The 27,500-nt window shown below is 37.5% G+C and overlaps 1 protein-coding gene across 2 annotated transcripts in view; it reads right to left on the bottom strand.

Annotated features, from left to right (window-relative positions):
• Positions 1–27,500, bottom strand: part of fam184b (family with sequence similarity 184 member B) — a 62,401-nt gene that overhangs the window by 33,871 nt on the left and 1,030 nt on the right. For both annotated transcript variants that reach the window (XM_062026300.1, XM_062026299.1), the window contains exons 2-7: positions 13,579–13,767; positions 9,174–9,773; positions 7,514–7,649; positions 5,956–6,104; positions 4,075–4,599; positions 1,430–1,537 (exon numbers count right to left, since the gene is read on the bottom strand). In XM_062026300.1, the coding sequence (XP_061882284.1) occupies positions 1,430–1,537; positions 4,075–4,599; positions 5,956–6,104; positions 7,514–7,649; positions 9,174–9,773; positions 13,579–13,767 (1,707 nt within the window). The remainder of the gene's footprint in view (positions 1–1,429; positions 1,538–4,074; positions 4,600–5,955; positions 6,105–7,513; positions 7,650–9,173; positions 9,774–13,578; positions 13,768–27,500) is intronic.

Consider the following 27,500-nt stretch of genomic DNA (forward strand, 5'->3'; position numbering starts at 1 on the left):
ATAAATACAAAACATTCTATATATAAAACACAGTTCAAATGCATAAAAATAGTGCAAAACATCAAATGCGTAAAAGATTAAATTTAAAACCTATTAAAAATAATGTAAATAACAATAAATACAAAACATTCTATATATATAAAATACAGTTCAAGTGCAAAAAATAGTGCAAAAAACCCCAAAAGTGTAAAAGATTAAAAGATATTAAAAAATTATGAAAATAACAATAAATACAAACCATTCAATATATAAAATACAGTTCAAATGTATAAAAGAGTGCAAAAAACAAAAGCATAAAAGATTACAAAATATTAAAAATAATGAAAATCACAATAAATACAAGACATTCTATATATAAAACACAGTTAAAATGCATGAAAATAGTGCAAAAAACAAAAGCATAAAAGATCAAAAAAATATATTGAAATAATGAAAATTACAATAAATACATTCTATTTTTAAAACACAGTTAAAATGCATAAAAATAGTGCAAAAAAAACAAAAGCGTAGAAGATTAAACTCAAAACATATTAAAAATAATGAAACTCACAATAAATACAAACATTCTATATAAAAAACACAGTTAAAATGCATCAAAATAGTGCAAAAAAACAAAAGCGTAAAAGATTTCAATAATAATCACAATAAATACAAAACCTTCTCCATATAAAACAGTTCAAATGCATAAAAATAGTGCGGAAAAAACAAAAGCGTAAAAGATTTTTTTTTAAAATACAAAACATTCTACATATAAAACACAGTTAAAATGCATACAAATAGTTCAATAAAAACAAAAGTGTAAAAAATAATAAAAAATTACAAAACATTATACACATAAAACGCAGGTAAAAATGGATAAAAAGAAAAAGGTAAAAATAGTCTTACATATGTCCAACTCAGCTTGTGTTCAATGAAAACTTTTGAAAGAAGATTTAAAAGTATTAAGTGATGTTGACGCTCTGAGATTCAGAAGGAGTCGTTCAAAGAGTCGTTCAAAAGACTCGACTCCATTTTACAGTCATGAAGTCCTCTGTAGTCATAGTATTAGTACTAGTAATTATTAGACTACCAGTATGAGTACTAGTAATTATTAGACTACTAGTATTAGTACTAGTAATTATTAGACTACTAGTGTGAGTACTAGTAATTATTAGACTACTAGTATTAGTACTAGTAATCATTAAACTACTAATGTGAGTACTAGTAATTATTAGACTACTAGTATTAGTACTAGTAATTATTAGACTACTAGTATGAGTACTAGTAATTATTGGACTACTAGTATGAATACTAGTAATTATTGGACAACTAGTATGAGTACTAGTAATTATTGGACAACTAGTAATAATATAAATAAAATAGACAGACAGTAATGTAGTCCTGATAGCAACATGTTGGTACCAGCACCAAAAAGTAGTGTGCACTTTACCTCATTGTTGGCGTCTTTGATCTTAGTGTGGAACTGGTCTCTCTCTCTCTCCAGCCGGTCTTGGATCTCACTGCTTCTTCTGCGCTCCTCTTCCAGGTGTGCACACACCTGCCAACATCATCATCATCAACAATGCTCAAACTCTTCTACGTCAATCTCATTTTTAGACAACCAAAACCAGAAATGTCACAATTTTACAGTCAAATCTATGATCATTTTTGTACAATTTGATGGATAACTTGCTTTGAAATCATAAAATAAGTTTTTATTTCTATTTGAACAAAAACAAGTTTGATTAATGATCTGTTTATTGCATTATTAGATCATATTGAAGTTTTCTAACCTGTCACCTGTTTTTTTAAGGTCCGTTACAATCATTTTTATTACATTTCACGGTAGCTTAGTTGCGAACATTTTTACTGTAAAATGTTGTAAATAGAAAACTGCATTTTTAAGGAAAAATTCTGGCAACTGAGCTGCCATTTTTTTTATCTTAAAAACTGCAGATTTGATGTTGTTTTACTGTTAAAAAAAAAAAAAAAAAAAATTTACTGTAAAATGCTGTAAAATTTCTTTCTTACAGTGTACAATTTGATGGATCACTTGCTTTGAAATCATAAGTCAAAGCAGATAAAAAGTATTTATTTCTATTTTTAACAAAAAAAAGTTGGATTAATGATCATATATTTTATTGCATTTTTAGATAATGAAGTTTTTCTAACCTGTTTTCCAAAGTTTCATCACAATTATTATTATTACATTTCACTTCTAACAGTGAATTTCCTACAAATGTGATTATTCAAAAAATATATTTTTGACAAAGTGTAAAAAAAAAAAAGTAGATTTTTTAAAAACTGTAATTTTTTTCTGCCAAATGTCAAACTTTTGGAACCTGTAATGTTTTTTTCAAGGCTTCATGAGAATTATTTTAGCAAAAATATGTTGTTTGAATGGATTTTGAATGGGCTCGTGTCCCCAGGACTGGGACTAGGACCAGGACTGGGACAAGGACCAAGACTGGGATGGTAGGGTGCCCAAAAATTGCACAGCTGTGTCTTAACTTTAACTTTAACTTATTGTGTGTGCTGAGTCACCTAAATTGAGCGTGTTTGGCAGAGAACTCTGAATTGTTGTTACAACGATTTTAAAGTATGATTGTTCTTTTGATGATTTTAATTTGAATTATGATTGTTGTTACGATGATTTTCATTTGAATTAGTATTGTTACGATGATTTTAATTTTAATCATGAATTGTTACAATGATTTTAATTATGTTTATTATGATGATTTGAATTTGAATTATGATTGTTATGATTTTAATTAGGATTGTTATGATTATTTTGATTTGAATTATGATTTTAATTTGAATCATAGAATGATTTTAATTATGATTGTTACGATTTTTTCAATTTGAATCATGAATTGTTACAATGATTTTAATTTTAATTATGATTTTTATGATTTTAATTTGAATTAGTATTGTTGTGATGATTTAAATTTCAATTATGATCATTTTAATTTTAATTATGATTGTTAGGATTATTTTGATTTTAATTATGATTGTTGTTATGATGATTTTAATTTGAATCATGAATTGTTACAATTATTTTAATTTGAGTTATGATTGTTATGATGATTTTAATTTGAATCATGAATTTTTACAATGATTTTAATTATGATTATGATTATTTTAATTATGATTGTTATGATTATTTTGATTTGAATTATGTTTGTTATAATATTTTTGATTTGAATTATGATTGTTGTTGTGATGATTTTAATTTGAATCATAAATTGTTAAAATGATTTTAATTTTAATTATGATTGCTACGATGATTTTACTTTTAATTAGTATTGTTATGATGATTTAAATTTCAATTATGATTGTTATGATCATTTTCATTTTAATTATGATTGTTAGGATTATTTTGATTTGAATTATGATTATTGTTATGATGATTTTAATTTGAATCATGAATTGTTACAATGATTTTAATTTGTGTTATGATGATTTTAATTTGAATCATGAATTTTTACAATGATTTTAATTATGATTATGATGATTTTAATTTTAATTATGATTGTTATGATTATTTTGATTTGAATTATGATTGTTGTTATGATATTTTAATTTGAATCATGAATTGTTAGAATGATTTTAATTTGAATTATGATGTTATGATGATTTTAATTTGAGTTATGATTGTTGTGATAATTTTGATTTGAATTATGATTGTCGTTACAATGATTTAAATTTTAGTTATTATTGTTATGATGATTTTAATTTGTATTATGAATTGTTACAATGATTTGAACTTGAATTATCATTGTTAAAACGCTTTTAATTTGAATTATGATTGTTGTTTTGATTATTTTAATTTGAATTATGATTGTTACAATGATTTTATTTGAATTATGAATTTTTGTTAGTGATTTTAATTTTAATTATGATTGTCGTTACGATGATTTCAATTTTAGTTATTATTGTTGCGATGATTTTAATTTGAATTATGATTGTTGTTATGATTATTTCAATTTAAATCAGGAATTGTACCCTGCCTTCCGCTGGAATGCAGCTGAGCTGTGTGAGAACTTTCAAGTCAAAGCCCAGCAGAGTGAATGTTATGTGAGATCCTGGACCGACCTCCTGGTTGGTCTTCTTCTCGGAGCTCAGAGCCTCCTGGGTGTTGTTGATCTCTGCGGCGTGTCTCCTCATCACCTCCTCGATGGCCTTGCGCACCTGCTCCTTCAGCCTCTTCCTGTCCTCCTCCGCCTTCTCCATCAGCCTCCTCTTCTCCTCCTCCAGCTGCACCTCCACCTGCTCCAGCCGCTTGTCCAGCTGGGCACGCACCCGCACGCGCTCCACCTCCAGTTCCTTGCGGAGAAGCTCCGCCTCCTCCTCCTTCTCCCTCCTCAGGTGCTCCCTCACCTCCTCGGCTCCTTTCCTCAGCGCCTCCTTCTCCTCCTCCTTCTCCCTCCTCAGTCGGTTCCTCTCCTTGTCCAGGTGGTTCTTCTCCTGCTCTCTCTCCTTCTGCAGCTTCTCTCGCTCCTGCTCCATCTCTCGCTGCAGTTTGTCCCTCTCCTCGTCCGCGTGCTTCTGGATGCGGCGCAGCTCTTCGGTCTGGGCTCGCACCATCTCTGAGCGCTGGCTGGACAAGGCCTCGGCGTGCTGGGGGAGGTCATCGGAGGGGGCAGAGGTCAAAGTCATGTACGTCCTAATCATCTTCATTCACATTTAAATCAGCATTACAGTTCAAATCTTAGTAACAACAATCAGCATTTAAATTAAAATCATCGTATTCATCATTCAAATTAAAATTATCAAAACAATAATCATAATTCAAATTAAAAATCATTGTAACAACAATCATAATTTAAATTAAAATAATCATTACGACAATCATAGTTCAAATTAAAATAATCATAATCAGAATTCAAATTAAAATAATCGAAACAATCATAATTCAAATTAAAATCATAACAATAAAAATGATTCAGATTAAAATCATAACTATAATAACTAAAATTAAAATCATCGTAACAATCATAATTAAAATTAAAATCATAATCATATTTCAAATTAAAATCATAACAACAATAATTACAATTTAAATCATCATAACAATCATAATTACAATTTAAATAATCATAATTCAAATTAAAATAATCATAATTCAAATTAAAATCATTGTAAAAATTCATAATTCAAATTAAAATCATAACAATCATAATTACAATTTAAATCATAACAATCATAATTCAAATTGAAATCATTGTAAAAATTCATAATTCAAATTAAAATCATAAGAATAATAACTAAAATTAAAATCATCATAACAATCATATTTCAAATTAAAATCACAACAATTATAATTACAATTTAAATCATCATAACAATCATAATTCAAATTAAAATAATCATAACAATCATAATTCAAATTAAAATCATTGTAAAAATTCATAATTCAAATTAAAATCATCATAATAATAATACAGATTAAAATCATAACAATCATAATTCAAATTAAAATCATCATAACAATACTATTAAAATTTAAGTCATAACCATCATAATTCAAATTTAAATCATAACAATCAAAATTCAAATTGAAATCATAACAATCATACTTTAAATTAAAATCATTGTAACAATTCATAATTGTAATTAAAATAATCATAACAATAATAATTCAAATTCAAATAATCATAATTCAAATTCAAATCACCATAACAACAATCATAATTACAATTATTGTAACAATCATAATTCAAATTAAAATCATCAAGACAATTATAATTCTAAATAAAATCATAACAATAATAATTAAATTCATCGTAACAACAATCAAATTTCAAATTAAAATAATCCTAACTCCAATTATAATTTAAATTTAAATCATCGTAACAACAATCATAATTCAAATTAAAATCATAACAATCATAATTCAGAATAAAATCATCCTAACTACAATCATAATTCAAATAAAAATGCCTGGTCTTAGTAGGTCAGGCCCTCAAGTGTCACCTGGCGGATCTGTCGGGCGTGGTCGTTGTTCCTGCCGCTGCTCTGCAGCTCCAACTCTCTGTTCCTGCTCTGCAGGCGACTCACTTGGTTCTTCAGCTCGTCCACGTCAGCGCACGCACACGCCTGGCAGCCCACGCTCAGCAGCTCCTCTGAAACACAACTGCTCATTACACCTGGCAGCCCACGCTCAGCAGCTCCTCTGAAACACAACTGCTCATTACACCTCATTCAAAATACTGTTACAAGTGGAATAAAAGAGCAAACAAGTCAAATGTACTTAGAAAAAGTGGCAAGGTTCACTAATAACAGACTTTAAAACTGTCATTATATACACACACACACACACATATATATATATATATATATATGTATATATGTATATATATATATATGTGTATACATTCATATATATACTGTATATATATACACACGTATATATACGATCTTACATAACATTCACTCTGCTGGGCTTTGACTTGAAAGTTCTCACACAGCTCAGCTGCATTCCAGCGGAAGGCAGGGTACAATTCATGATTTAAATTGAAATAATCATAACAGCAATCATAATTCAAATTAAAATCATCGCAACAATAATAACTAAAATTGAAATCATCGTAACGACAATCATAATTCAAATTCAAATCATCGCAACAATAATAACTAAAATTGAAATCATCGTAACGACAATCATAATTCAAATTAAAATCATCATAATAATCATAATTCAAATTAAAATCATTCTAACAATTCATGATTCAAATTAAAATATAACAACAATCATAATTCAAATCAAAATAATCATAACAATCATAATTAAAATGATCATAACAATCATAATTGAAATTTAAATCATAGCAATACTAATTCAAATTAAAATCATCATAACAATTATAATTAAAATCAAAATCATTGTAACAATTCATGATTCAAATTAAAATCATCGTAACAATCATAATTATAATTAAAATCATTCTAACAATTCATTATTCAAATTAAAATCATCATAACAACAATCGTAATTCAAATCAAAATAATCATAACAATCATAATTATAATTAAAATCATCATAACAATCATAATTCAAATTAAAATCATTGTAACAATTCATGATTAAAATTAAAATATACTGTATGAATATATATATACTGTATATTTTTATATGTATTTATATATTCATATATATAATTATATATGTATGTATATATTCATATATATATATATGTATGTATGTATATATTCATGTGTATATATATGTATATATTCATATATATATATATATATGTATGTATATATTCATATATATATATGTATGTATGTATATATTCATGTGTATATATATGTATATATTCATCTATATATATATATATATATATATATATATATATATATATATATATATATATATATATATATATATATATATATATATATATATATATATATATATATATATATATATGTATGTATGTATGCATGTATATGTATGAAACTGTAACATTTAAAAGGAGTCCACCTCCTTGAACAATTGAAAAGTGTGGCACGAGTGTGGACTAAACACCTGCTCTCGTCTGCAGCTCGTCTTCTTGCAGCAGCAGCCGCTCTTTGGCCACCGCCAGCTCCTCCTCCGCCCGCTTGGCCACGCCCTCCGCCTCCGACACCCGCTTCCTGTCCAGCTCCAGCTCCTCCTCCAGGTTCTGTGATGGTGGCGACGGAAGACGACAACACAAGTGGACAGTGAGTGGAAGAAGAGTGACGCTGCAACACCAACATTCAACTGGGGAAATGTACTGTTCACCCTACAGTACAGTATACAGTAAGTACAGTATGATCACCTGTATGCTCTCCTGCAGTTTGAGAGTGTACAGTACAGTATACAGTAAGTACAGTATGATCACCTGTATGTGCTCCTGCAGTTTGAGAGTGTACAGTACAGTATACAGTAAGTACAGTATGATCACCTGTATGTGCTCCTGCAGTTTGAGAGTGTACAGTACAGTATACAGTAAGTACAGTATGATCACCTGTATGCTCTCCTGCAGTTTGAGAGTGTACAGTACAGTATACAGTAAGTACAGTATGATCACCTGTATGCTCTCCTGCAGTTTGAGAGTGTACAGTACAGTATACAGTAAGTACAGTATGATCACCTGTATGTGCTCCTGCAGTTTGAGAGTGTACAGTACAGTATACAGTAAGTACAGTATGATCACCTGTATGCTCTCCTGCAGTTTGAGAGTGTACAGTACAGTATACAGTAAGTACAGTATGATCACCTGTATGCTCTCCTGCAGTTTGAGAGTGTACAGTACAGTATACAGTAAGTACAGTATGATCACCTGTATGTGCTCCTGCAGTTTGAGAGTGTACAGTACAGTATACAGTAAGTACAGTATGATCACCTGTATGCTCTCCTGCAGTTTGAGAGTGTACAGTACAGTATACAGTAAGTACAGTATGATCACCTGTATGCTCTCCTGCAGTTTGAGAGTGTACAGTACAGTATACAGTAAGTACAGTATGATCACCTGTATGCTCTCCTGCAGTTTGAGAGTGTACAGTACAGTATACAGTAAGTAGAGTATGATCACCTGTATGCGCTCCTGCAGTTTGAGAGTGTACAGTACAGTATACAGTAAGTACAGTATGATCACCTGTATGCTCTCCTGCAGTTTGAGAGTGTACAGTACAGTATACAGTAAGTACAGTATGATCACCTGTATGCGCTCTTGCAGTTTAAGAGTGTACAGTACAGTATGTATAGTGTACAGTACAGTATACAGTAAGTAGAGTATGATCACCTGTATGCGCTCCTGCAGTTTGAGAGTGTACAGTACAGTATGTATAGTGTACAGTACAGTATACAGTAAGTACAGTATGATCACCTGTATGCGCTCCTGCAGTTTGAGAGTGTACAGTACAGTATACAGTAAGTAGAGTATGATCACCTGTATGCTCTCCTGCAGTTTGAGAGTGTACAGTACAGTATACAGTAAGTACAGTATGATCACCTGTATGCGCTCCTGCAGTTTGAGAGTGTACAGTACAGTATACAGTAAGTAGAGTATGATCACCTGTATGCGCTCCTGCAGTTTGAGAGTGTACAGTACAGTATACAGTAAGTAGAGTATGATCACCTGTATGCGCTCCTGCAGTTTGAGAGTGTACAGTACAGTATGTATAGTGTACAGTACAGTATACAGTAAGTAGAGTATGATCACCTGTATGCGCTCCTGCAGTTTGAGAGTGTTCCGGGTGTTGTCGGCCATCTTCTCCAGGTGACTCTCTGCTTCCGCCTCGGCTCTCTTGACTCTCTCTCTCAGAGCACTGTGCAGGCCTTTCTTCTCCTCCTCCTCCTTCTCCTCCCACCTGCGCTGATCCTCACCACGTTCAGCCTCCATCTTCTTCCTCATCTCCTCCTCCAGCTTCTTCATCTTCTGCTCCCATCGCTCCTTCTCCTCCTCCGCTCCTCTCCTGCCCTCCTCCTGCGTCCGCTGCCTCTCCTGCTTCAGAGTGTCCACCTCCTCCAGGAGTGCCTTCAGCCTCTGCTCCTCCTCCTTCTCCTCCTGCTCCTCCTGGCCCTCGCCTCCATCTCTCCTCTGGCATTTATCACTCAGCTCTCCAATGGTCTCCCCGGCCTCTTTCAGTTCTTGGCTCAGTCGCTGGTTCTCCTGCTGCGCCTCGCTGATGCAGGACTTGGCCTCCTGGAGCTCCTCCTCCGCAGCCTGGAGCCTCTTCTCAAAATCTCTTCTCAGCTCGCCTTCCGTCTCCCGCTCTCGCTCCTCTGAATGCATGCGGAAGCACTCAAAGTCCGCTTGTACCTGAACGCACCGCCAGGGGTAAAACACTATTATTCTTATATACACATTCTTTTTAACTGCCAGACTAGTGTCACCTGCTTTAAGTGTTGGAAAAGTTAGTTAGTTCAACTCTGTTCAGTGTTAAAAAATGCACTGATAGTGTTGTTATTCATACACTTTTTTTTTTTTTAAACTCCCAGAGTAGTGTCACCTATTTTAAGTGTTGAAAAAGTTAGTTAGTTCAACTCTGTTCGGTGTTAAAAAAAATGCACTGATATTGTTGTTCTTTATACACATTATTTTTTAACTCCTATAGTAGTGTCACCTATTTTAAGTGTTGAAATAGTTAGTTGGTTCAACTCTGTTCGGTGTTAAAAAAAAACATTTACTTATAGTGTTGTTCTTTATACAAAACATTTTTTTAACTCCCAGAGTAGTGTCACCTATTTTAAGTGTTGAAAAAGTTAGTTAGATCAACTCTGTTCAGTGTTGTTCTTTATACACTTTTTTTTTTAACTCCCAGACTAGTGTCACCTATTTTAAGTGTTGAAAAAGTTAGTAAGTTCAACTCTGTTCAGTGTTAAAAAAAACATTTACTGATAGTGTTGTTCTTTATACACATTATTTTTTAACTCCAGGTCTAGTGTCACCTATTTTAAGTGTTGAAAAAGTTAGTTAGTTCAACTCTGTTCGGTGTTAAAAAAAAATGCACTGATATTGTTGTTCTTTATACACATTATTTTTTTAACTCCTATAGTAGTTTTCACCTATTTTAAGTGTTGAAAAAGTTAGTTAGTTCAACTCTGTTCGGTGTTAAAAAAAAACATTTACTGACAGTGTTGTTATTCATACACTTTTTTTTTTTTAACTCCCAGAGTAGTGTCACCTATTTTAAGTGTTGAAAATGTTAGTTGGTTCAACTCTGTTCAGTGTTAAAAAAAAACATTTCCTTATAGTGTTGTTCTTTATACAAAACATTTTTTAACTCCCAGACTAGTGTCACCTATTTTAAGTGTTGAAAAAGTTAGTAAGTTCAACTCTGTTCGGTGTTAAAAAAAACATTTACTGATAGTGTTTTTCTTTATACACATTTTTTTTTAACTCCCAGAGTAGAGTCACCTATTTTAAGTGTTGAAAAAGTTAGTTGGTTCAACTCTGTTCGGTGTTAAAAAAACATTTACTTATAGTGTTGTTCTTTATACAAAACATTTTTTTAACTCCCAGAGTAGTGTCACCTATTTTAAGTGTTGAAAATGTTAGTTAGTTCAACTCTGTTCGGTGTTAAAAAAAAATGCACTGATAGTGTTGTTCTTTATACACATTATTTTTTTACTCCCAGACTAGTGTCACCTATTTTAAGTGTTGAAAAAGTTAGTTAGTTCAACTCTGTTCAGTGTTGTTCTTTATACACATTATTTTTTTAACTCCCAGAGTAGTGTCACCTATTTTAAGTGTTGAAAAAGTTAGTTAGTTCAACTCTGTTCGGTGTTAAAAAAAATGCACTGATATTGTTGTTCTTTATACACATTATTTTTTTAACTCCTATAGTAGTTTTCACCTATTTTAAGTGTTGAAAATGTTAGTTGGTTCAACTCTGTTTGGTGTTAAAAAAAAACATTTACTTATAGTGTTGTTCTTTATACAAAACATTTTTTAACTCCCAGACTAGTGTCACCTATTTTAAGTGTTTAAAAAGTGTCACCTATTTTAAGTGTTGAAAAAGTTAGTAAGTTCAACTCTGTTCAGTGTTAAAAAAAACATTTACTGACAGTGTTTTTCTTTATACACATTATTTTTTAACTCCCAGAGTAGTGTCACCTATTTTAAGTGTTGAAAAAGTTAGTTAGTTCAACTCTGTTCAGTGTTAAAAAAAATGCACTGATCGTGTTTATTTTTTAACTCCCACAGTAGTGTCACCTATAAATTATGTGGTGGACCAGATTAGAATTATGGGGTGTGCCACATTAAATTATGTGGTGGACCAGATTAGAATTATGGGGTGTGCCACTTTAAATATCGGTATAGCTCGGTTGGTAGAGCGGCCGTGCCAGCAACTTGAGGGTTCCAGGTTCGATCCCCGCTTCCGCCATCCTAGTCACTGCCGTTGTGTCCTTGGGCAAGACACTTTACCCACCTGCTCCCAGTGCCACCCACACTGGTTTAAATGTAACTTAGATATTGGGTTTCACAATGTAAAGCGCTTTGAGTCACTTGAGAAAAAGCGCTATATAAATGTAATTCACTCACAATTCACAAATTATGTGGTGGACCAGATTAGAATTATGGGGTGTGTCACTTTAAATTATGTGGTGGACCAGATTAGAATTATGGGGTGTGCCACTTTAAATTATGTGGTGGACCAGATTAGAATTATGGGGTGTGCCACTTTAAATTATGTGGTGGACCAGATTAGAATTATGGGGTGTGCCACTTTAAATTATGTGGTGGACCAGATTAGAATTATGGGGTGTGCCACTTTAAATTATGTGGTGGACCAGATTAGAATTATGGGATGTGCCACTTTAAATTATGTGGTGGACCAGATTAGAATTATGGGGTGTGCCACTTTAAATTATGTGGTGGACCAGATTAGAATTATGGGGTGTGCCACTTTAAATTATGTGGTGGACCAGATTAGAATTATGGGGTGTGCCACTTTAAATTATGTGGTGGACCAGATTAGAATTATGGGGTGTGTCACTTTAAATTATGTGATGGACCAGATTAGAATTATGGGGTGTGCCACTTTAAAATTATAGGACAGTTCACAATAAAATGATGTTGCGGGCAACATTAAAATGATGTGGCAGGCCAAATTTGGCTTTAGACTTGACACCTGTGATCTAGATATTTAAAAGTTGAAAGTAAAACATCATTTTTATATATGACTTATTTTTAACACTTATGAAATGCAGCTTTTATGAAGATAAATATGTTTTTTCTTTTTAAACTGTCATTGCTCCAAAAATCTGAATGATATTTGCTACACCCAGAATGATATTTGCTGCACCCAGGATGATATTTGCTGCACCCAGGATGATACTTGCTGCACCCAGGATGATATTTGCTGCACCCAGGATGATACTTGCTACACCCAGGATGATATTTGCTGCACCCAGGATGATACTTGCTACACCCAGGATGATATTTGCTGCACCCAGGATGATATTTGCTACACCCGGGATGATATTTGCTGCACCCAGGATGATATTTGCTACACCCAGGATGATATTTGCTGCACCCAGGATGATACTTGCTACACCCAGGATGATATTTGCTGCACCCAGGATGATATTTGCTACACCCGGGATGATATTTGCTGCACCCAGGATGATATTTGCTACACCCAGGATGATATTTGCTGCACCCAGGATGATATTTGCTACACCCGGGATGATATTTGCTGCACCCAGGATGATATTTGCTACACCCAGGATGATATTTGCTGCACCCAGGATGATACTTGCTACACCCAGGATGATATTTGCTGCACCCAGGATGATATTTGCGTGTGCAACAAGGAACGTCCATTGTACTGCGCCTCCTTGTGGAATAATGAGGCACATTATGCAAATCACATATGAAGAATGTGCTTAGTGCTGTGGGTTGACTACAGCCGCGCACATGAGACATGCCTCGGATCTGCAGCTCACATTAAAACGTGCAGTAAAAAGGGCCTTGGAAGAGATTGACTCACTATGATGGGTGGGTGTTCATTACACACACACACACACACACACACACACACGCACGCACGCACGCACGCACGCACGCACACACACACACACACGCACACACACACACACACACGCACACACACACTTACCCGCGCTCCGACCCTCTGCTGCTCGTCCAGAGACTCCTGCAGCTGGAGGAGTCGCGTCCTCAGCGCCGACCCCTCCCCCTCGTGACAGGTGTCCATCAGGATGCGGTGCAGTTCCAGGTCGTGGGTGTGGTTCAAGGCCTGCAGGGCCGCCTCCTGCTCCTCGTTCTTCATGTTGAGGGAATAAATCACCTGCAGGTAAACACAAGTTGACACCTTCTTCTACCATTCCTCACTCCTTTACTGCTCTTGTGTCGAGTGAACAGCTACCAAAACATGCGACACATGATTGATTGATATATAAGTTATATATATATATATGTATATATATATATATATATATATATATATATATATATATATATATATATATATATATATATATATATATATATATATATATATATATATATATATATATAAAGATTAAAGTACCAATGATTGTCACACACACACTAGATGTGGTGAAATTTGTCCTCTGCATTTGTCCCATCCCCTTGGGGAGCAGTGGGCAGCAGCAGCGCCGCGCCCGGGAATCATTTTGGTGATTTAACCCCCAACTCCAACCCTTTGTTGCTGAGTGCCAAGCAGGGAGGTTATGGGTCCCAATATATATATATATATATATATATTAGGGATGTCCGATAATATCGGCCTGCCGATATTATCGGCCGATAAATGCGTTAAAATGTAATATCGGAAATTATCGGTATCGTTTTTTTTATTATCTGTATCGGGTTTTTTTTGGGTTTTTTAATTAAATCAACATAAAAAACACAAGATACACTTACAATTAGTGCACCAACTCAAAAAACCTCTCTCCCCACATTTCTTTCTGTTATCAATATTCTGCTTCCTACATTATATATCAACATATATCAATACAGTCTGCAGGGGATACAGTCCGTAAGCACACATGATTGTGCGTGCTGCTGCTCCACTAATAGTACTAACCTTTAACAGTTAATTTTTCTCATTTTCATTAATTACTAGTTTCTATGTAACTGTTTTTTAAATGTTGTACTTTCTTTTTTATTCAAGAAAATGTTTTTAATTTATTTATCTTATTTTACTAATTTTTTTAAAAAGTACCTTATCTTCACCATACCTGGTTGTCCAAATTAGGCATAATAATGTGTTAATTCCACGACTGCATATATCGGTTGATATCGGTATCGGTAATTAAAGAGTTGGACAATATCGGAATATCGGATATCGGCAAAAAGCCATTATCAGACATCCCTATTTAACAGTTAATTTTACTAATTTTCATTAATTACTAGTTTCTATGTAACTGTTTTTATATTGTTTTACTTTCTTTTTTATTCAAGAAAATGTTTTTCATTTAGTTATCTTATTTTATTTATTTTTTTAAAAAAGTACCTTATCTTCACCATACCTGGTTGTCCAAATTAGGCATAATAATGTGTTAATTCCACGACTGCATATATCGGTTGATATCGGTATCGGTTGATATCAGTATCGGTAATTAAAGAGTTGGACAATATCGGAATATCGGATATCGGCAAAAAGCCATTATCGGACATCCCTAATATATATATATATATATATACATATATATATATATATATATATATATACAAATGTATATATATATATATATATATATATATATATATATATATATATATATATATATATATATATACATATATACATACATATATATATATATATACATATAAATATATTCATACACATATATTTTTTATACATATGTATGTATGTATGTACATATACAGTGTATATATATATATATATATATATATATATATTTATATATAAATTCACACACATATATTTTTTATATGTATGTATGTATGTACATATACTTGGGAAGTCCCCCGGGCCAGATAGTGGACTCTGGTGAGGACCCCTGACTGAGCCTCGTGGTCCACAAAAGTGTTTTTCTGGATAAATGAGCACACATTCCCACAGACACACACTATTATTACATCGGCATACTCGCCAGCGATTAGACCAGTATCGCACCTGCTGCCTGTATCAAACATCGTCTCGCTGGTCCTCATATAGACCAGGAAACATGGCCTGTTTCATTTCCACTTGACAGTCTGCTGACCCTCACGTCTCACTTACACACTCGCACAAGTGTGTGTGTGTGTGTGTGTGTGTGTGTGTGTGTGTGTGTGTGTGTGTGTGTGTGTGTGTGTGTGTGTGTGTGTGTGTGTGTGTGTGTGTGTGTGTGCTCTCATATTCTAGCCAGACGCCTCTCTGTCTGCGGGACACAACATTCCCCACACACGTGTCAATACACACACACTATCAATCTTCATCGATACCCCGCTTCTGGGCCGTGATATCACTGATACATGTGACTTCTAGGCCGTGATATCACTGACACATGTGACTTCTAGGCCATGATATCACTGACACATGTGACTTTTAGCCTGTGATGTCACTGATACATGTGACTTCTAGGCCGTGATATCACTCACACTTGTGACTCCTAGGCCATGATATCACTGACACATGTGACTTTTAGCCTGTGATGTCACTGATACATGTGACTTCTAGGCCGTGATATCACTCACACTTGTGACTTCTAGGCCATGATATCACTGGCACATGTGACTTTTAGCCCGTGATATCACTCACACTTGTGACTTCTAGCCTGTGATGTCACTGATACATGTGACTTCTAGGCCGTGATATCACTCACACTTGTGACTTCTAGCCTGTGATATCACTGACACATGTGACTTCTAGCCTGTGATATCACTGACACTTGTGACTTCTAGGCCATGATATCACTGATACATGTGACTTCAAGTCTGTGATATCACTGATACATGTGACTTCTAGCCTGTGATATCACTGACACATGTGACTTCTAGCCCGTGATATCACTGACACATGTGACTTCTAGGCCATGAAATCACTGACACATGTGACTTATAGCCCGTGATATCACTGACACATGTGACTTCTAGGCCGTGATATCACTGACACATGTGACTTCTAGGCCGTGATATCACTGACACATGTGACTTCTAGGCCGTGATATCACTGATACATGTGACTTCAAGCCTGTGATATCACTGTTACATGTGACTTCTAGGCCGTGATATCACTCACACATGTGACTTCTAGGCCATGATATCACTGACACATGTGACTTTTAGCATGTGATATCACTGACACTTGTGACTTCTAGGCCATGATATCACTGATACATGTGACTTCAAGCCTGTGATATCACTGACACGTGACTTTTAGCTTGTGATATCACTGACACATGTGACTTCTAGGCCGTGATATCACTGACACTTGTGACTTCTAGGCCGTGATATCACTGACACATGTGACTTCTAGGCCGTGATATCACTGACACATGTGACTTTTAGCCTGTGATGTCACTGATACATGTGACTTCTAGGCCGTGATATCACTCACAATTGTGACTTCTAGGCCATGATATCACTGATACATGTGACTTCAAGCCTGTGATATCACTGACACATGTGACTTTTAGCCCGTGATATCACTGACACTTGTGACTTCTAGGCCATGATATCACTGATACATGTGACTTCAAGCCTGTGATATCACTGACACATGTGACTTTTAGCTCGTGATATCACTGACACTTGTGACTTCTAGGCCATGATATCACTGATACATGTGACTTCAAGCCTGTGATATCACTGACACATGTGACTTTTAGCTCGTGATATCACTGACACATGTGACTTCTAGGCCGTGATATCACTGATACATGTGACTTCTAGGCCGTAATATCACTCACACTTGTGACTTCTAGGCCATGATATCACTGACACATGTGACTTCTAGCCTGTGATATCACTGACACTTGTGACTTCTAGGCCATGATATCACTGATACATGTGACTTCAAGCCTGTGATATCACTGATACATGTGACTTCTAGGCCGTGATATCACTCACACTTGTGACTTCTAGGCCATGATATCACTGACACATGTGACTTTTAGCCCGTGATATCACTGACACTTGTGACTTCTAGGCCTTGATATCACTGATACATGTGACTTCAAGCCTGTGATATCACTGACACATGTGACTTTTAGCTCGTGATATCACTGACACTTGTGACTTCTAGGCCATGATATCACTGATACATGTGACTTCAAGCCCGTGATATCACTGACACATGTGACTTTTAGCTCGTGATATCACTGACACATGTGACTTCTAGGCCGTGATATCACTGATACATGTGACTTCTAGGCCGTGATATCACTGACACATGTGACTTCTAGCCCGTGATATCACTGATACATGTGACTTCTAGGCCGTGATATCACTGACACATGTGACTTCTAGGCCGTGATATCACTGATACATGTGACTTCTAGCCTGTGATATCACTGATACATGTGACTTCTAGCCTGTGATATCACTGACACATGTGACTTCTAGCCCGTGATATCACTGACACATGTGACTTCTAGCCTGTGATATCACTGATACGTGTGACTTCTAGCCTGTGATATCACTGATACGTGTGACTTCTAGCCTGTGATATCACTGACACATGTGACTTCTAGCCCGTGATATCACTGACACATGTGACTTCTAGCCTGTGATATCACTGATACGTGTGACTTCTAGCCTGTGATATCACTGATACGTGTGACTTCTAGCCTGTGATATCACTGACACATGTGACTTCTAGCCCGTGATATCACTGACACATGTGACTTCTAGCCTGTGATATCACTGATACGTGTGACACGTGGCACCGCTCCCTTCCTGTGGGCCGGACACTTTTATCCAATCATGTCACGGAACTTTGGCTGGTGTGATTTGGAGTGAGAGGCATGAAGGGGGTCTGTATCCAGACCAGGGAAGGGGGTCTGTATCCAGACCAGGGAAAGGGGTCTGTATCCAGGCCAGGGAAGGGGGTCTGTATCCAGACCAGGGAAGGGGGTCTGTATCCAGGCCAGGGAAGGGGGTCTGTATCCAGACCAGGGAAGGGGGTCTGTATCCAGGCCAGGGAAGGGGGTCTGTATCCAGGCCAGGGAAGGGGGTCTGTATCCAGGCCAGGGAAAGGGGTCTGTATCCAGGCCAGGGAAGGGGGTCTGTATCCAGACCAGGGAAGGGGGTCTGTATCCAGGCCAGGGAAGGGGGTCTGTATCCAGGCCAGGGAAGGGGGTCTGTATCCAGGCCAGGGAAGGGGGTCTGTATCCAGACCAGGGAAGGGGGTCTGTATCCAGGCCAGGGAAGGGGGTCTGTATCCAGGCCAGGGAAGGGGGTCTGTATCTCATGGTGTCCTCACCACCACATCCTTTATGTGGCCCACCACATCATTTTATGTGGTCCGGCATCTCATTCTAATTTGGTCAGCCATGTATTTTTAGGTGGTCTGCCGTATAATTTCATGGTGGCCCACCACGTCATTTTTTTGTGAACTGCCAAATAATTTTATTGTGGCCCGCCACATTTAATCATGTGGTCCGCCATGTCATTGTAACGTGGCCCACCACATCATTTTATGTGTTTCGCCATATCATTTTAATGTGGCCCGCTATATCATTCTAAAGTAGCCCACCATACCATTCTAATGTGGCCCACCACATCATTTTATGTGGCCCGCCACATCATTTATGTGGTCTGTCGTCTCATTCTAATGTGGCCCACTACATAATTTTATGTGTTTCGCCATTTAATTTTAAAGTGGCCCGCTATATCATTCTATAGTAGCCCACCATACCATTCTAATGTGGCCCACCACATCATTTTACGTGGCCCGCCACATCATTTATGTGGTCCGTCGTCTCATTCTAATGTGGCCCACCACATCCTTTACGTGGCCCACTATCTCATTCTAATGTGGCCCACCATCTCATTCTAAGGTGGCCCACCACATCCTTTACGTGGCCCACCGTCTCATTCTAATGTGGCCCACCACATCCTTTATGTGGCCCACCATCTCATTCTAATGTGGCCCACCACATCCTTTACGTGGCCCACCATCTCATTCTAATGTGGCTCACCACATCCTTTATGTGGCCCACCATCTCATTCTAATGTGGCCCACCACATCATTCTAATGTGGCTCACCACATCCTTTATGTGGCCCACCATCTCATTCTAATGTGGCTCACCACATCCTTTATGTGGCCCACCATCTCATTCTAATGTGGCCCACCACATCCTTTACGTGGCCCACTATCTCATTCTAATGTGGCCCACCACATCATTCTAATGTGGCCCACCACATCATTCTAATGTGGCTCACCACATCCTTTATGTGGCCCTCCATCTCATTCTAATGTGGCCCACCACATCATTCTAATGTGGCCCACCACATCCTTTACGTGGCCCACTATCTCATTCTAACGTGGCCCACCACATCATTCTAATGTGGCCCACCACATCTTTTACGTGGCCCACCATCTCATTCTAATGTGGCCCACCACATCCTTTACGTGGCCCTCCATCTCATTCTAATGTGGCCCACCACATCATTCTAAAGTGGCCCACCACATCCTTTACAAGGTTCATCATATCATTTTAAGGTGACCCGCCCTGTCATTATAATGTGATACGCCGCCACATCATTTCATGTGTTTCGCCATATCATTTTAATGTGGCCCGCCATACCATTCTAAATACCATACTTGGAAAGTATGCTAATATACTGTATTATTTGTTGCAATATTAAATACTATTAAAGTTGAAAAGGTATGCAATTTCAAGCAGAACATATATTTTTTCTGTCAAAATGAAAAAAATCAATGACATTTAGTGAGAAAATGTGAAGTACTTTATTGACACATATCATTTCCAGGTGTTTGTGGGGCCAGATAAAATGAAGTGGCGGGCCAGATCTAGCCCCCGGGCCTTGAGTTTGACACCTGTGCTCTATGGAGTAGAACAATCTTTGTCGCCACGTCCTATAACCAAAACCTAAACACTTCTAAATGTAGCATCCTCCATACGTCTCATCTGTGTGGGTAATCATCAAGGGTTGGAATTGGGGGGTTAACTCACCAAAAATGATTCCCGGGCGCGGCCACCACTGCTGCTCACTGCTCACCTCACCTCCCATGGGGTGATCAAGGGTGATGGGTCAAATGCAGAGAATCATTTTGCCACACAAATTAAATATGTAGGAGGAAATGGTTACAGATCCATCCATCCATCCATCCATTTTCTACCGCTTGTCCCTTTTGAGGTCGCGGGTGGTGCTGGAGCCTATCTCAGCTGCATTCGGGCGGAAGGCGGGGTACACCCCGGACAAGTCGCCACCTCATCGCAGGGCCAACACAGACAACATTCACACACTAGGGACCATTTAGTGTTGCCAATCAGCCTATCCCCAGGTGCATGTCTTTGGAGGTGGGAGGGGCCTATCCCCAGGTGCATGTCTTTGGAGGTGGGAGGGGCCTATCCCCAGGTGCATGTCTTTGGAGGTGGGAGGGGCCTATCCCCAGGTGCATGTCTTTGGAGGTGGGAGGAGCCTATCCCCAGGTGCTATGTCTTTGGAGGTGGGAGGAGCCTATCCCCAGGTAGATGTTTTTGGAGGTGGGAGGGGCCTATTCCCAGGTGCATGTCTTTGGAGGTGGGAGGGGCCTATCCCCAGGTGCATGTCTTTGGAGGCGGGAGGGGCCTATCCCCAGGTGCATGTCTTTGGAGGCGGGAGGAGCCTATCCCCAGATGCATGTCTTTGGAGGTGGGAGGAGCCTATCCCCAGGTGCATGTCTTTGGAGGTGGGAGGAGCCTATCCCCAGGTGCATGTCTTTGGAGGTGGGAGGAGCCTATCCCCAGGTGCATGTCTTTGGAGGCGGGAGGGGCCTATCCCCAGGTGCATGTTTTTGGAGGTAGGAGGAGCCTATCCCCAGGTGCATGTCTTTGGAGGTGGGAGGAAGCCGGATAGAACCCACACAGTCACGGGGAGGACATGCAAACTCCACACAGACAGATCCCGAGCGCAGGATCGAACCCAGGACTACTCAGGACCTTCGTATTGTGAGGCACATGCACTAACCCCTGTGCCACCGTGCTGCCCTGGTTACAGATCATCACCTGGAAATGGCGAAAATCTGCCAAAAATGACCTTTTTTTTGGAATGTTTAAGGTTAAAAATGGACTACCTTATAGTTCATTACTGTTGTTGCAAGGTTGAATTCCTCATTGGTGGTAAAAAGCGAGGTTCGGCCCTCGGACCATTGGCTCGTTCTTACTTAGCCCTGGAAAGCAGGAGGTCTGCACCCCTTGCTGGAGGGATCATGCTAGTGCCCGCTTTGTGCAAATATCAAATGGAGCCCTCTGGGCGCCGAGCAGGTGCCGCGTGGCGAACAAAGTCAAGATTCGGCAGAAACGAGAAGGTCGACTCGTGTTTTTTAACGGCAGAGAGGTTGGCGAGGCATTAGAGCCTCTTTAGCCCGCGTAGAAGCATATCGATCCCCGAGTGGATAATGTGATGCGTGCTCGCTGGCGTGGACCTACGTGAATAATCCCAGTGTGCTGCAGAAACAACAACACACACACACACACACACTCACAGACGCACACACACACACACGCATGGAGGAGAGCAGCTGAATTACAAAGCAGGTCACATTGTAAGCTGGATGAGCGCAGGACATCACACAGACAGAATTAGATCTACCAATCACAACGTCACGCTGCATCAACTCTTTGTGCCACGTCACCCGCTTGCACTACAAACCCCCCCACCCCCAGACCCTCCCACGTAAACACTGGGGGGTTATCTTTAGCAGCGTTCAAGCAGCGCCAGAGGAGGCACAAGAAGGGAGGGGGGCTGGGGGGGGGGGGTGCATGATTTATGAAATATACCAGGTCGCCACCGCCTTAGATTGGGGGGTGTCCAAAATGCGGCCCGTTCTAAAAATACTACAAAGAGTGGAATACAGACGGGTGAAATGTGAGGGTTGCAATGTTGACTCTGATAACACAAAGCTGCCATGCTAGGCTTTTTCTTCAAACTCCAAAAAAGTGACAATGAATCAAAATCGGCGTTGTTGTGAATTAGTGACCGAATGCAGCGTCGTTCAACCTTTTTTGAGCCAAGCCATTGAAAAAAATCCAGAGGCACACTGTCAGGTTCAAACACTGATGACATCTATTAAACAAGACAAGAAGCAAGGAATCAAACAGAGACAGAATAACATTTGGCTCAATTGAGGAGAAAGGCGTACACACTGTACCCTTGCACAGTGTCACCACGCTCTGACGAAAGATTGTGCGCCTCCTCTTTTATTTGGACTTTCCCTGATTACATGGCAACAGCTGTTTCTAAAGGGACGGGGGGTCGTAAACAGCCGTCGTCTTTGATTACAAAACAGTTCAAAGAAAAGGTCGTAAAACAGTTCAAAGAAGAGGTTGTAATACACAACACACATGACTGTCAATATCGGCGGCTGAGTTTCATTTTTTAATGTTTTCTGCTAGTGGTGTGTGTTAGAATAATTGTGTCTAAGTTATCACAAAACTTTGTGTTTCAATGAGTTCCCGACGAGTAGACAAAAGCTTTCTTTGATCCGACCAAGCAAAAGGCTTGTAAAACTCCACTGAGTACGATGGGAAGCGACATGAAGGCGTCGGTTTCTTTCTTATATTGTAATCCACAGGAAGGTTTTGTCTTGACCCGAGATCTGCAAAGCGGAGAGGAAGCAGGACCTGACCCCACTCCAGGCACCTTTTTCTTTGAACAGTTTTGTGACCGAGGGCACCGGCTGTTTACGACCCCCTTCCTTTAGAAACAGCTGTTGCCATGAATTCTGTCTCTGTTTAATTCCTTGCTTCTTGTCTGTTTAATAGATGTCATCGGTGTTTGAACCTGACATTTGTGTCTTTTTGTCTCTCGCAATGATGGTGAACGATGGGCAAAATGTAGAAAAAAAAAAGAAGGTGTAATTCCCCTTTAAGGCTATCGGTGACTTTGATTGGACGATCACTGCACGCTACAACTTTACTTGGCTTTTGTTTTCTGCAGCCATTTCATAGAAAACAAGCAGACGTTGACTTACTAATGTCACAAACTGAAGAACGGTGTTTGGAAACTGGGATTTCCAACTCTATTGATATTGATATTGATATTGATAACACTGACAGTGTGTCCGCTGTCATCGTAAAAGAAGCCAAAAAGACGGCGCCGATGAGGAATGACACCAGTTCTTAACGAGCGCGGACACAGCTGAGTCCTCTGTGTCATCATTTGTGTATGCGAGGACATCTTTGGCTGCATATGCTGCTGCAGAGCACACACACACACACACACACACACACACACACACACACACACACTCACACACACACACACACACACACACACACACACACACACACACACTCATTCTTGTATTTGTTACCTTCTTGAGACCTGAGAAAAATGCCTCCCTCTTTAGGACCAGCCTTTCTAGATATATAAAGAAGTGTATTTACAACATTAATAATATATACATACTATGCACATATAAAAAAAGGTAAGCTTTTATTTATTTATTTTTGTTGGTTTTTTTTGTAATTGGTTTTTAATCTTCATTATTTACTTCAAGTTATTACAGTATGTCTCTATATACATATTTAGTTATTTTTTTTAATTAATTTTGTCCAAAGGGGGCACATTTCAAATTCTTACACACACTTGTTATTACATATGTTGGCCAGAGGGGAAGCACTTCAAATATTGACACACACTTGTTATTTCATATGTTGACATACTTTTATTTTTTTATTATTAATTGTGGCCAAAGGGGGCGCATTTCAATTTCTTACACACACTTGTTATTACATATGTTGGCCAGAGGGGGAGCACTTCAAATGTTGACACACACTTGTTATTTCATATGTTGACATACTTTGATTTTTTTTTAAATTATTATTATTAATCGTGGCCAAAGGGGGCGCATTTCAATTTCTTACACACACTTGTTATTATATATGTTGGCCCGAGGGGGAGCACTTCAAATTTTGACACAAACTTGTTATTTCATATGTTGACATACTTTTATTATTATTATTTTTGTATTATTAATTGTGGCCAAAGGGGGCGCATTTCAATTTCTTACACACACTTGTTATTACATATGTTGGCCAGAGGGGAAGCACTTCAAATTTTGACACACACTTGTTATTTCATATGTTAACATACTTTTATTATATTATTTTTTTTATTATTAATTGTGGCCCATGGAGGCACATTTCAATTTCTTACACACACTTGTTATTACATATGTTGGCCAGAGGGGGAGCTCTTCAAATTTTGACACACACTTGTTATTTCATATGTTGACATATTTTGATTTTTTAAAATGTATTATTATTAATCGTGGCCAAAGGAGGCGCATTTCAATTTCTTACACACACTTGTTATTACATATGTTGGCCAGAGGGGAAGCACTTCAAATTTTGACACACACTTATTTCATATGTTAACATACTTTTATTATTTTATTTTGTATTATTATTAATTGTGGCCCATGGGGGCGCATTTCAATTTCTTACACACACTTGTTATTACATATTTTGGCCAGAGGGGGAGCACTTCACATTTTGACACACACTTGTTATTTCTAATGTTGACATACTTTTATTATTATTTTTTTTATATAATTAAAATTTAGCCAAAGGGGGCGCATTTCAATTTCTTACACACACTTGTTATTTCATATGTTGACCAGAGGGGGAGCACTTTTAAAAGCGACACACGGCCAATTTGAAAAATCCCTCCTTTTTGGGACCACCCTCATTTTGATAGATGTCACCAGCAGGGGTGCAAATGAGACATTGTCTATTAGATGCAATGTTATTGGGACCATGATTTATGTCATCACTTGTTCACACCTCCTCATATGGAAGATACTTTTCCTTCTTCATGTCTCAAGGAGGGTAGACGTACAAGAACACACACACACACACACACACACACACACACAGCTGGACAAGCAGGAGGTCATGCGCTGCTTCTCTCAGCACTATTCCGAAGTGCACACATGGCAAGTCCCAAGCATGCTAGGGCTGGATCATTATGGCCAAAATATTCATCACCATTAATTTTTTATGATATTAAAAATCACGATTAATTCATTCATTTGAAAACGTGAGTATTTATTGTGCTACCGAAACTCCACTTTGAATATAGTTCAAAAGAAAAACGGACATAAATTAGTAACAAATAAAATAATAACAATAATAATTTTAAAAAACAATATTAATCTAAAAAAAAACAATAAATGTTTTCATTTTAAATGGATTTTTACTCCCTTTTTTTAATCTTTTTGCGTCATAAATACAATTTGATAAAATACAAAAATCCTTTTTGATCCAATTTTGACCGATATTTTAAGTCAGAGATCGACATAAGCCAAGAAAGTGAGTGTGAAGGACAGCCCTGCGAAGAAGAAGTGGATGATATTCTTTCAATTAAAGAAATAAATCATCAAAAACATGACCGAGCATGTGGCCCAATCGAAGCCTGCACCGTACTGAAGCAGAACGAGTCCAACAGCAGCCTGGGACGTTACAATAACATCCAAACGGCAGGCATTTATCCAAGAAAATATTGAAAAGCTGCTGATGGTGCGTTTGGCCGGAAGGTGACGTACACTCTCCGAAGTAAGCTATTAATTAGGGAGGCACAAAAAAATTTATTCACAGCCAAATCGCGATTCTTATTCATCCCGGTTCTAAACGGCTTCATCAGGGTGGCACTGGGAGCAGGTGGGTCAAGTGTCTTGCCCAAGGACACAACGGCAGGGACTAGGATGGCGGAAGCGGGGATCGAACCTGGAACCCTCAAGTTGCTGGCACGGCCACTCTACCAACCGAGCTATACCGCCCTTGTATTGTTTTTAGGCAATATTTATTATCTAAATGTTAGTTTTTATTTTTAAAAAATGTGTGTTACGTTATATAATTGTGGTGTTTTCTTTGGGGGGGGCAAACACCAATTTATTTCAATTATTTTTGATGGGAGACGCTGATTTGAGATACAAGTGTTTTGAGTTGAGAGCTCCTTCACAGAACCAATTAAGTACTAATGTATGAAAAATGATATCGAATGTGGATAGTTTGCAGAAACAATTTAGTTATAAAACATAATAAAAGTGTTATCTTTGTACAATCATAGTATATTTATGTATTTGGTGTGTCAGTTATGAAGTGAATGATATTTATATAGCGCTTTTCTCTAGTGAAACCCAATATCTAAGTAACATTTAAAGCAGTGTGGGTGGCACTGGGAGCAGGTGGGTAAAGTGTCTTGCCCAAGGACACAACGGCAGTGACTAGGATGGCGAAAGCGGGGTTCGAACCTGGAACCCTCAAGTCGCTGGCACGGCCACTCTACCAACCGAGCTGTACCGCCTTTGTGGTTGTTTTTTTTTGGGAGGGGGTCAAGCTCCAATTAAATCAATTTCAATTCATTTTGATGGGGGACGCTGATTTGAGATACAAGTGTTTTGAGTTGAGAGCTCCGTCACAGAACCCATTAAGTACTAATGTATGGAAAATAATATCGAATGGGTTAAGTCCTTAGTTTGCAGAAACAATTTAGTTATAAAACATATTAAAAGTGTTATCTTTGTAAAATCATAATATATTTTTATATATTATGAGTAGGGATGTCCGATAATGGCTTTTTGCCGATATCTGATATTCCGATATTGTCCAACTCTTTAATTACCGATACCGATATCAACCGATACCGATATCAACCGATATATGCAGTCGTGGAATTAACACATTATTATGCCTAATTTGGACAACCATGTATGGTGAAGATAAGGTACTTTTTAAAAAAAATTAAATAAAATAAGATAACTAAATTAAAAACATTTTCTTGAATAAAATATAAAGTAAAACAATATAAAAACAGTTACGTAGAAACTAGTAATGAATGAAAATGAGTAAAATTAAGTGTTAAAGGTTAGT

This window comes from Entelurus aequoreus, linkage group LG18 (assembly GCF_033978785.1).
Source record: "Entelurus aequoreus isolate RoL-2023_Sb linkage group LG18, RoL_Eaeq_v1.1, whole genome shotgun sequence".
Classification (NCBI taxonomy): domain Eukaryota; kingdom Metazoa; phylum Chordata; class Actinopteri; order Syngnathiformes; family Syngnathidae; genus Entelurus; species Entelurus aequoreus.